Raw genomic sequence first — 12857 nt, 5'->3', positions numbered from 1 at the left:
AGAACCAGCATAAATACAATATTAGCAGCCGTAAATACAATATTAGCTCATCAATAAGGGATAAAGACTTAGTGAACCTAAATGATCAATGCTCAGATGATCGTTGCAGGCACAGGTAGGCGTTGCCCTAGTCAATGGTGGACTCAACACGTTCAAATATTTTTTTTTGTTTTGAACTAAACTCTTTGTTCTGAAATTAGGAACATGCAGAAGGAGACTCTTGAGATGTAGGAAAACAGCAAGATTACTGTACTGCTGAAGAGATCCCAGATCATGTATGGGGCTGGTTGCCTAAAATGGCTTTTATAAATGTATAGTTAAGAGTGCATGCTTCTTTATGACTGACAGAGATAATACAGAAACTGTACAGCACATTGTATTTGCTTTGAGACAGCTATCATGGGTTTGTTTTGCTTCATCTGTAAAGGGGGAGGGGCGTCCGGACTGGCGTCACTGTGGTCCGCCCCCTTTGTCTCTCTCTCTCACTCCCTCCTTCTCTGCTCCAGTGTCTCGAACTCGAAGCAGAAAACAGAGCACTGTTCCGGGGACGACTAGCTGGCTGTCAACTCGAGCTCCCTACGGCAGTCATGGCGGCGCCGTTGGCCCACTTCGACGAGGACTGGCAGGATTTTAACGAATTCAAGCCGTCCTCGGCGTCGGCGGACCAGCTGGACCAACTGAACTCTAACGTGGGCGAGCCGTCGGCGGGCCCGGATGATTTCTCCGACCTGGACAACAGCTTCTCCGGGGAGATCTGCAGCTTCACGTCGATGGAGGACCTGGTCCACGACTTCGACGAGAAGCTGACTGTGTGTTTCCGTAACTACAACACCACGACGGAAAACATAGCCCCCATTAAGCCTATCGCAGAGGACGGCTGCCTGAAAGACGACGAGTGAGTGTGAATATAATGCTGGGGGTTTCATTCCCGCTAACTTTAATCATCTCTGAGCGAGCTAGCTTAGCCCCTTTAGCCTCACCGAGCTAACTTAACGTCGGTGTCGCTCAGTGAGCCGCAATCACTGTTGTCCAAAGTTTAGCCAGCCAGGGAGTGTTTGCGATACTAGACACATTTGCTGTATTTTTATAACTTATTGTGCTCCTCCACCCGTTTAATTAATTGACAAACTTAGTCTGTTGAATTTAAGTTCAGACCTGGAAGCAGCAATAACGCTGCTGTGTTACACCGACGATTATAAATGATTCATCAAATGAATCAAAAGTGTGTATTTTGGAGTTTGTGCGTGTGACGACTGACGAGGAGAGGGGAGGGGCTCGTGCCACGTTACCAGCAGGCTACTTGACTAAATCACAAATTAGTTTATGTCAGCTATTAAACCACTGATCCATAAAGTGTCAATTGAAAGTAAGTGATTGGCTTTTTATTCCTACATACTAAAAGTCGTGCACATGAGACAAATTGCGTTTAAAATATGACTTGAGTTCTAGGAGCCCTACTGTTCCCCTCTTGTTGAAAACAGACCCAATATAGCCTATCTTGTGTGTGTCTTGTCATGTAAGTCATCCCTTTCTGAAAGGTAACACTGTCTGCTTCTGTTCTGACCAAATCCCACCTATCAGTTGGAGGTCCTCTGCAGTTGTTGTCTCATACAGACACTCAAATGTCACCGCTACACAATCGCATGACAACATGACAATTACATCTGTGTGTGTGTGTGTGTGTGTGTGTGTGTGTGTGTGTGTGTGTGTGTGTGTGTGTGTGTGTGTGTGTGTGTGTGTGTGTGTGTGTGTGTGTGTGTGTGTGTGTGTGTGTGTGTGTGTGTGTGTGTGTGTGTGTGTGTGTGTGTGTGTGTGTGTGTGTTCTTCCCTGCTTTACCAAAAGGGAAGTTGGTCAAGCCCGTCCCCACTAAAGTGTTTCTCTACTTGAAACTAGGACTTAACTATTAAGTATGGGACTTCATTCGTGCTGCCCTATGTTATGTTGTATGTTATTACACGTTAATATTGTTTGCTATCATTTTTGGACAAAAATATGGAAACAATGATAACAAACTATATAAACATGTTATAACATACAACATAACACAGGGGAGCATGAAGATTGCATTGAAACTGATATTGGATAAATGTCTAGCCGCCGGTTGAGGTCTTGAGGCTGTTTATACAGGGACATTTTGTTACTGCAACTCTGCCTACTTCCACACTCACAGTCAATAATACAGTAGTGGAGAGCTTGTCACGGCAAAAGTCTTGGAGTCAGTCTTGCAGTTAATAGGGCTCTAAATGTTAAGGGGAATGTAGGAAGGCTGGTCCGACACACAGAGAGGCATCTATGGTTGTTGTGTGTTTTTTTTTTAAAGACAGCGCAACAAGGGGGATAGAATAATTGGACAGCAGCCTGGCGAAGCCCAAAGAGCAAGCGCCAGGCTCAGTGAGAGTCTTTTCTGGTTGACTGCACTGTGCAGGACGTGCCCAGGCGCTTAACAAGTTCTCCAGCGAGACCGCAGCTGAGACGAACAACGAGGATGACAAGGACGAAGTATGTGTGTGTGTGTGTGTGTGTGTGTGTCAATGAGGATTGAGAAATCAAAAATTGTTTTAAAGCCAAGTCGAGCACGTGGGTTATATGTGTCACGACTCACGTGTGCAAGATACAACAACATCCACATAAATATTTATTCAAGCAAGTAATTCAGACAAATTGGCACCGTTTGAACAAGAAAATTGGTCCCCTGAAATCTAGACTAGACGTGTTTTTTATATGTAAATGCTCTAGGTGAAACTGAAGCTCATGATGTGCCAGAGACAGTGTCTCTTTGCCCAAGGCACAATAAATATTTCCTGCCCGCTGTTGGCCTATTTAGAACAACAACCCGTCGCAACCCCCCACACCCCAAAGCTGTGCATGAACACTTCAGGGAGAAACAAACATGTGAGTTACATAAAGTGTGTGTGTGTGTGTGTGTGTGTGCGCTGGCTGGTATTACTCATGTTATGGGGACATTTTTCTGTTTACACAGTGATATTGTGGGGGCGTACTTTCCTTTTGGGGACAAAATGGGAGTCCCCTTAATGCAATAATGACATTTTAGGGTGAAGACTTGTCTTTAGGTGAGGGTAGACTTAGGTTTAGGTTAAGGTAAGGGTAAGGGAAGTAGTGGTTATTATGGTTGGGTTAAGTCTCCAGGAAATTAATGTAAGTCTATTTAATGTCCTCGCAAGTGATGAAAACGTGTGTGTGTGTGTGTGTGTGTGTGTGTGTGTGTGTGTGACGAAGCAGAGTCCCTCTGACACATGGGTTCACAGCATCCATCCTCGCAGCATTCAGGCCCAGAGATAAAAGCTTGGTGGCTCACACACACGTGTAACTGAATTTTATGTTCGGCTCCGACTGGATTTTCTTCATCTGTGTTCATTTATTGCACTACATCTTAAACCATCTCTCCAACCGATCCGGAATAGAACAACTAAGTCGAAGTGTGTGTGGGTTGGTGGGTGGGTGGAAACCAACATTTGGCCAAAACCTTATTCCAATTTTTTGTTTGTTACATATTCTGCAACAGATCCCTCAAATCTGGCATACCAGTACGTGTTTTACCAAGACGATGTATTTCACAGCTGAAGATTCGACTTGTTTATTTCACGGACTCGGCCCCGACAGCTGCTCGGCCAATGATACGTCAAGTTCTGCCAACTGGCAAACAACTCAACAGTCTGTTGGTATAACGGTGACACTGTTTCATGAGCCGATATGAAGACAGTTCTCGAATTGTGAGATAGTGCATTCCATATGGTGCCTTACTGCCTCTGAGATGTTGGCGGTGGCCATCCGCTTGCTGTCTGAGTGTTAGTGTACTGGGGGTACAAATCAACACGTGAATAAGGAGTTTTTTCATTGGTTAGTAGCAGGAACAAAGTGAGTGGGTGGTGTGGTCAGACTGAACACTGTATGGTAATGCTGTGTCATAGTAAAAAAAAACTGGGTACGTCTTATCTACAGTCACCAGTCTTCCGTTCTTCGCTCAAAACTTTGTTCTGCTTCTCATGCTATTGTGTTATTCTGCAATCCAAATGACATCATGCACCTTTTCTCTTGCTTTCTCTTCCAGGGTGTGGAACGCTCTGACAGATAACTATGGCAACGTGATGGCTGTGGACTGGAAGACATCGCACACTCGCACCCTACACCTGCCCACCCTCAACCTCACTGAGCAAGAGGTACCCCCCCCCCCCCCACATACACACACACACAGTCCATTTAATTTAACCTTTATTTATGTCTCGAGATCAATTGAGGGGTGAGCCTCATTTACAATGATGTTGAGTCAAATAAATGCAAAGCAAAAACAACAATACATACACAATAAACAATGCAAATACACAACACACTGAGAAAGCGACAAAACTATTGAATTTGTTAAAAGGATATGAAGGTATTTATTTTAATTTGTTGTTGTAAATTGTTCCAGGAGTCAGTGGGCACTGAAGCTAAAAATTATAATCGATAAAAGTTCCATCTCCTCTTCCCCTCCATCTGCCTAACCACCTGTTTGTCCTCTCTCTCTCTCTCTCTCTCTCTCTCTCTCTCTCTCTCTCTCTCTCTCTCTCTTTCTCTTCCTTGGTTCCATTCCCTGTGGACAGAAGTTGGACAACCAGTCTCTGGATCTGTCTGATGACGAGGAGCTGAGGGAGCAGATGGACATGCACTCTATCATCGTGTCCTGTATCAGCAACGAGCCGCTCTACACCGCTGAGCAGGTAACTCTTTCTGTGTGTGTGTTTGGCATGTTTTGCAAACAGTGATGTGGATAGAAGCTGCTTTGTTTTTTTCTGTGTTTTAGGCCCTGTCATATTTCCAACAAACTTACATAATATGCTAAATCCCTTCATGTTAAAACAAAGTCAAGTTGCTGCTTTTTTTTTCTCTCTTCTCCTAGACTTAGTTTATAGCCAAGAAATGACTCCAAAGTCTATCCTGTTGTTCTGGTTATGTTTACCATAACGTAACTGTGTTCATCGTGTTGTGAGAGCATGAGCCATTCATGCATATACAAACAAATGTGCACACTACTAGTCAGGTTCTGGCTGCTGATATTTTTTCTTCCCCAGGAAGCTTTTTAAGAAAACGTTTCTTGATGATCTGATGTTGATTTCAAAGGCGCAACGTCCAAAGAGACCAAAATAGCAACCTAGGGGAAAACAACAACGCAAAGCAAAAAAAGATCTATAAAACGAACACATCAGACACGGTCTTAAACGCAGTTCCATACCCTTGTAAAGACATTTGTATGTGTGTGCCTATTTTTTGGGGGGATGCTGTGTAGGTGATAGAGGAGATCGAGGAGATGATGCAGGAGTCTCCAGACCCAGAGGACGATGAGAGTCCCTCTCAGTCCGACCTGTCCATGCTCTCTCAGGATCTCCACGGTCTGAAGCGCTCCGGCTCCAACACCAGCTACGAGGACCGTGAGTATTGCCCGGCTGTGGAAAGGGATCGGCTAAACCAGTGGCTCCTAACCTTTTTTGTCTTGTTTCCATGTCAAAAGTATCCCCCACACCCATGTGGGATGATTCGCCTAAATTTGTCTTCACGGTATATATTAAACCATTTGTAATTGTATCGAATCCAACTTCTCATTAATGTAAATTTGTACAACTCTCCCTTAATATAACACCATTTACACTTAAATGGCAATTTCAATTCAATGACAATTTTTGTGAAAGGAAAAAATAAAATTTAGTGAAAAAATAAAATAAAATAAAATGGTGCTTGTAGTTTCTTATGGACATGTATTTAAACATGTTTTTCTTGTGTGGAAATACATTTAATTGCCTAATATTTCTATGTACCCCCTGCAATCCACTTAAGTACCCCATGGGGCCCACGCACCCCTGGTAGGGAACCACTGGTCCAAACAACAAGCGTTTAGTATTGTTCTGCTCTGTGTGTGTGAATGTGCTTGTGTCTCTGAGATGTTCACACTGCCACTTGACATTTATCTAAATCATTCAATGAAGTGTAATAGGCTGTGCACATGAATAAACAATGGCAAAACGATGGGCACACGTGCGTCAAACATTCTTATGTAACGTGTAACAAATGCAAAGAGACAGCATTAACATTGTTCATAGCATTACATAAGCAACATCATATGCACACTTTCTTATGCCACCCCATTGTAAATGCAGCATTTTCCCCCAGTTTGCCTTAAAGCCTTATAGATTTACTGTCCGATGTTTGCATATATTAACTACAGTGTACAAAGTGTAGTTACAAAGTGCACAATTTACAAATAAACACCGCAGCGATGACACTTTTCCATCTAAGTTTCCATCACTTTCACCTTTTGTTCTTTTCTTTTATGTCTTAGCGTGCACCTCACTATAACGTCTCTGTGAAACTTGTACAAAGATAGCTTTTGTGTATCTAAATGTATGAATACTCATCTTTCGCACAAACCAACCCACACACTTTGTACTAACATGCTGTACGTCACATTCCTTTTCCCTAATCTGTCTCCAACACATCCTCCTCAGGTCTGCGTCAGCTGTCTGTGTCTGAGCTCACAGACACTCTGGAGGAGGTGGAGACAGCCATCCGTCGCTACAGCGAAGAGCTGATCCAGGCTCTGGCATTGAGAGACGAATTGGACTATGAAAAAGAGGTTCTTTTGTTTTTTTGATTTTCTTAACTGCGTGGCCTCAGCATCACCACGACCTAAAACTGTGTACAACTGATGTGTTTGTGAAAAGCAATCAACAGTCCAATGATAAAAATGATTAACAGCATTATGAAGACTTAAAAAAACATAATCAGTCAGACAATTCCACAGTTGTTCTTGGTTTTATATGTTACAAACTATTTTTGAATATTCTGTACACATGAACATCTGTCTTTGAAGAGGTTTAGACTGCAGTGCTCATGGCAATCTGTAGACCGTAAGAGGTCAGTCAACTCACGAGCAGCTTTGTGTTTTATAATTCAATTAGCCTTAATGTCACGATGACTCTGTCACCGTTTTTTGAATAGAAAATAAGATAGATTTCTGCGAGAGCTTTACATGTATAAATAATTGACATTGAGGTTATGTACTTTATTTTAGGTGAAGAACAGCTTCATCTCGCTGCTGATCGACGTGCAGAACAGACAGAAGGAGCAACGCGAGCTGCTGCGGAAGAGGAAGAAAGTCAGGAGCACCACTATAACCGGGCCCAACGGCCAGAGGACCACCAGCACCCACATACCAGGCACGGTGAGTGGTGGTGACAGTAAACACACACACACAGCCTCTACACGTGACTAGAATGACAGTGAAGTAGACAGGAATATATGAGTAGAAATGTGTGATGCATGAGCGGATAGATAGTTTGCGTGTGCGAGCTGCTCTCTTCTTCCCTCTTACCCTCGATCTCTCTCTCTCTCTTTACGCTGTATTTCTCCTCCTTCCTCTTTCGCTCCTCGTAGCTCCTCACTCTGGAGGGACTCTCCAATGTCATTCAAAATGGCCTCCGACAAACTTTTGGCAACACAGGAGGGGACAAACAGGTGCCCCTGCTCTCTTAAAACTCACATCCTTCTTTCTTTTCAGATACCCCCCCCCCTTTTTTTTTAATCTGGCATGTTCGTTTCCTTCTCTTTTGTTTTAGAGGTTGATTTTTGTCTTTCTTGCTTTTTACGTCATCAAGCTTAACCTTTTATTTTTTTCTATTAATAACTTGATTTGACATTTTATTTGATCATATTTTGCAGCTTCAACTGTGTTGTTATCTTTTTGTTCATTTGTTTTGAGCCAAGAAGACACCGTTGCATCATCTTTGCTTTCTTGTGCTCACGTTAAGTCTCTGACAGGTTGAAAGCAACTAGCCCCTGCTTGCTCATCATATGTTCATACGTCGGTCTCCATGACACCGTCATATTTTTATGTTTTTTTTGGTTAGAAAACGAAAGTATAAGACTGAACAATGAGAATCTGTGTGTATGTGTGTAAATAAGAGATTGTGGAACATTTTCTCTTTTCCAGTACCTGACCACAGTGATCCCTTATGAGAAGAACGCTGGCTCCCCGTCGGTAGAAGACCTCCAGATCCTCACAAAGAGTGAGTCTATCTACACACACACACAGTAACTTGACCATAATGAAATACAATTTAGATGTTGAAGTCTCACTGTAGATTGTTTTCAAGTTTTTGTCTGTTGTGTTTTTAAACTGCAATGTGCTGCTCTCGCTCTGCTTAGTCCTCCACGCCATGAGGGACGACAGTGAGAAGGTTCCTGCCTTGCTAACAGACTACATTCTCAAAGGTGAGACACACAGACATCCTCAATCAGCTTTAACTGCTTCTCCATACATTTAAATACAGGATGAAAAGCTGAGTGTAACTTTAGTTATATCAGGCGGGATAAGCACAGAAACTACAAATCTCAAAGCGATTTAAAGGTGGTCCGCTCTAATAAAGTGACTCATATTTAGAGATGCGTGTGTCACAGCCAGATGACTTTTCGCTTGTGTCGGTCGGTTCCACCTGACATTCACTCATCCTGCCACCTGTCGTTTGAAAGAGGAAGTACAACATTCCTTCCTCTGTTTTTTCAGAGAAGCTGACTTTAGGGTCGGGCTGTATCCAATTTTGGATACCTTTTTTAAAACCTTCCCCAAAAAATTATACACGGTTGTACAGTTGGGTAATACTTATTTTCACTTCAACTTTAGCCTATTGGTTTTAGTTTGTTGCCCAACACTACATTTTATAGATTACATCGAAGTAACAGCACAAAACGGGATGCCCCAGAGAGAATCAATCGGGTAACACTCAACACAACAAACATTCATTAAAGGGACGGGGACGGGGGGGGGGGGGGGGGACGTGGGGGGTGGGGGGTTAAAAATGCTTATCTGGCCCGACCCTTCACTGTTGACCTGTGCCTTCCTTGTCTTTGGTCTGTGCTGCCTTGTCCTTTGGGTAGCTCTGGTATGAGAGCGGTGGAGACTGAGGTTTGTGAGGCACTGACACATTAACACAGATTCTTCACCTTCAGCCTTTTTCTTCTCGGCCCCTCGTTAAACGTCCCTTTCTCTCTCTCTCCCTCCCTCTCTCAGTACGTCTTCGTAGTATCACTTCCTAACCCCTAACCCTCTATAAAGCAGCAGTCTTTCCCTCCTTAACTCTTTGCTGTAGTGCCTATCGTGCTGGGCAGGGGGGGCTTGTGGCTGCATTACTACATCCACCCTCAAAGCCACGAACACACGCTCATGCACATAACTCCTCCGTACTGCGAGCTCCCAGTAGCAGCTGCTCACACATGTCTGCTTCTCACCTGTCTTTTGCTCACCTCACATTCCCCCCCCCCCCCAGTAGTAGTTTGCGTTTCCATGATTTCCAGCTCTCCTTGTCAAACACAGCATTGATCATCGCCCTTCTCTGCTCTTGTCTCCACAGTTCTTTGTCCCACGTAAAGCCAAAAGGCAGGCCTCCTGTTTCCGGAACCATTTCGTCATCCGAGGAGAGTTCTGGTTTAATCGGAGAAGAACTCAGATAATGGATTGAAAAAAATCCAAATATTTCCCTTTCTTCCTATTTTCAACACATAGACTTTCTTTCCTTGTGGCATTTTTTTTTTCTTTTTTTGTTTCTTTTTATAAACTCTGCCACTATTGTTGCTCCTAAGATTTTTAACTCTAGATTTAACTCCTCAGTCTGTATAGTTCTTCTGATTTGTAATGTTTTAAACTTTGTAATGCCTGAGCGCCACAGCCCTGTATACCCCCGACAGCATGATGTCTTGTCTATGGATGCCAGTAATCAGTATTAGTCTGAACATCTCCCTTCCTGATTCTTGAATGGAGAAGAGCCAGCTGTATTTAATTTTCTTTGGCTTCCTCTGCAGGCCTGCCCGAGGGAAATGCAGTCCAATCTTGTCTGTTTTGTAAATCGAATGCATTTGCATCGGTGCAGTTCATGCCTGACTGGGGAAAACAAATCCTGGCTGAATCTCAAAAGGGCAAAGGCTGGTGGTGATATCAAGCATAAATCTAGTTTTACCTGTATGGAAAATGTTGCTTTCCATGGCTTTTGTTGATTGGTTGCAAATAATGTCTAGGGATTAAAAACTCTACGGATCAAAGAGCGCAAACCCCTTTAATTTTAAAAATCCCAAACGGCAGGTCCACCTGTCCTTGCATGCTGGTTTTGGGCTCATGCTCATTATAAGCGCTTAGCTGAATGTTGAGATGAAATATTTTGTATACTATTGAGAGAAATTGCACAATTTTGTGAACTTTTAACTTTTTGAAAAAGGGAAAAAAAAAGTGAAATGACTTAAGAAAGTAATAGCTGGATGAACAAACACGTAAAGCTTATTTTTGGAGAATTTGTTGTTAGTGAGATTAGGGACTTTTCCAGTAGCAACTTTTTTGTGACCAGTTTGCAACATCGTTTTGTAAATGCTGTCCATTGACCTCCAAGCCCTCAAGTAGTGACCGCCACCCCCAACAACTTTATCACTTCCCCGGAGTCTGCAAATACCTCGTACCACATTTCTGCATTTATCGGCTCGCTAGATAAATATTGTTGTTAATATTATGTTAGCTTTGATTCATATAGTTAAGCTTCTGTTAAAAGCCTTGGGTTTTCTCTATCTGTTAACCCTTTAACTCATTTTGTGGTAGCACTTTAGTCTGTCAGTGATCTGGTCATGTAGTATCGGAATATATGGTGGAGAAACCTCAAAGTACATTTCAATAGATTAGCTTTTGTGGTGCCAAAAGCATGTCAACATGAAGAATTGTTGTCATGCATCTTGTTCCATCTGTTTACCTTATTGGTAGCCATGAGCATGATCCTTAAAACTTCACAGATTTTACACATACCATTCAGTTTACACCTCTAACAGAGTACAACTCGGCCATTAAAACTGTTGTATAATGCATCCTGTCGCCCTGGAGGAGCTTTTTTTAAAGTTGAGAAAGTATACCTGATGGTGTCTTAGGTCATCATGGCAAGGTAATGTCAGCTTGGCATTAATACATCTATAAGAGATTGCGAATGAGGCATGGTTTAAAGGACAATTCAATAAATGTACGCCAGCATGTTGCATCATGGTAATTGTAGGAGCCAGTGTTTTGGGATTTTGCTTGTGTCTCCCAGCTCAATAGTAGTGCAGTACTAAATCACTGAAGCAGCCCTTTAAAACTATGTCCAACCTGCCTAACAATGCATACCTGCCATGTCATCAGTGAGTTTGTACACTTTACATTCAGATCACCAGCTGAGACAGGTGCACCACACACACTGTCAGATCAGGTCTAGTCTGTCTCTCAGGTACGATCATCAGTGTTTAAACTAGTTCAAACTCTTGTTCTGAACGGTACAGACATTCCTGAGTCTTTGTATGTTTCTGGCAACATTTGATCAGCAAGTAGCCTCTTGACTTAATCAGGGTAGCATTAAACCATGTTGGTTATGTAGTCAATTGTTGAAACACAGTGTAATGCTTAAGGTCCTAGATTCTGCTTAGTGGGAACAGCAGTAGGTGTAGCCGTCTGCAGTAGCATCCGCTTTATATAAGCAGTTGTAACATCTAGTGGCAAACTTTTACTTAATTAGAAATTCAGTTGGTTAATATGTACGAGAAGAAGAGACTCTTGAAAAAGCTATTTTTACTCTTATTGGTTAAAATGTGAAGCATTTGTCTTATGCACTTGGCCAGATGGTGAAGGGTTGTGATGAAGTTAACGATGTTGGGGAAGATTGCACAAAAGGGTTGCTTCGATTTGAGGGTTCCATTAGTTATTTTGTAAAGGAAGAGAAGATCGTACTGCTATATTGAACTATTTATATGTAACTGTTATGTTCTAGCCTTCCTACCATTCAAAAACATTCACAACTTAGCATGTGGTACATGCACTTTACTGCTGCAAACACATTTCTAATAATGAATTTGTTTGTTTAAGGACGTATTGATATCACACTAAAAGGGACAAGTGCATGTTTTAAACGGAATACAGAAAAAAAAAATATTTGTACTGATCAAAAAGCGCAAAGTTAAACATCAGATTTTAAGAAAACTTTAATCGATTGTGATCTTAGAAAAGCTTGAATGAAAATGGTCATGACAACAACTGTAAATGGTATATTTTGTTTTATAATGAAATAGCAGTCAGATTGGAAGTCTCATCTGGTCTCTTTGTTAGCAGACATATCAGTGTAACTACAATTTAGAGATTTATATTTATATCTGTACAACAAAACAAGCAACGGAAAAAGACGCTGCCTTTGTAAAATGCCTGAAATCTTTTGTACATTAAACCACCTCCTTTTTTTTGTTTTTAATGCAAAATAACTCCCCAGTTTGGGGTTTTTATGTTTACTGTTTCTTGTGGTACTGCAGTACAGTATATTAATTTATTATGTCAATGTTTGTTTTGTAACCATATTATTGACTGTACTGGTACACGTAGTTTGTGCCCACATTGCATTGAAACTCATTTCAAATAAATTAATACGTGAAAACTTGCATGTTTTTTGGCTCACTGGTGTGTGTGTGTGTTTCTGACTTTGGGACAAACACTAGAATTAAGACTAGTTGATTGAGGACAGATTGTGCAATTGGGGTCCAGATCCGTGTAACTCATCGATACAACTGGTAAAATTAGATTTTGTGGTCAGTGTAAGCCGATAAGAGTTAGATTAGGCCAGTACTGGTTATAGTTAGTTTTCAGGAAATACATCTTAAGTCCCCAAAAGTGAACTAAGTCAAAGTGTGTTTTTTAACAAAAAAATGTATTAGTGCCCACAAACTTTCCATGCATATGAAAAAGAAATACTGTCACCATCCTTTGATGAACATTTATCTCCAAAACATTAACTTTTCATGACCTAAAAATCATTTATAATAG

The 12857-nt window shown here is 41.8% G+C and overlaps 1 protein-coding gene across 1 annotated transcript; it reads left to right on the top strand.

Moving 5' to 3' along the window:
- Positions 1–549: 549 nt before the first annotated feature.
- On the top strand, positions 550–12461 carry fez2b (fasciculation and elongation protein zeta 2b). Its single transcript, XM_080048353.1, has 9 exons — positions 550–895; positions 4071–4179; positions 4603–4719; positions 5286–5427; positions 6499–6626; positions 7065–7214; positions 7983–8058; positions 8198–8263; positions 9400–12461. The coding sequence occupies exons 1-9, from the start codon at positions 588–590 to the stop codon at positions 9414–9416; spliced, it is 1113 nt and encodes a 370-aa protein (XP_079904479.1). The 5' UTR covers positions 550–587; the 3' UTR covers positions 9417–12461.
- The last annotated feature ends 396 nt before the right edge of the window (positions 12462–12857 follow it).

This window comes from Ammodytes marinus, assembly GCF_949987685.1.
Source record: "Ammodytes marinus genome assembly, chromosome: 19".
Taxonomy (NCBI): Eukaryota; Metazoa; Chordata; class Actinopteri; order Uranoscopiformes; family Ammodytidae; genus Ammodytes; species Ammodytes marinus.
This window is presented reverse-complemented; position numbering and strand designations above follow the sequence as displayed.

Coding starts and splice junctions, on each gene's coding strand:
- fez2b (XM_080048353.1), top strand. CDS start 588: ATGGCGGCGCCGTTGGCCCACTTCGACGAGGACTGGCAGGATTTTAAC. Junction 896..4,070: donor GGCTGCCTGAAAGACGACGA/GTGAGTGTGAAT, acceptor TTTCTCTTCCAG/GGTGTGGAACGCTCTGACAG. Junction 4,720..5,285: donor CGCTCTACACCGCTGAGCAG/GTAACTCTTTCT, acceptor GATGCTGTGTAG/GTGATAGAGGAGATCGAGGA.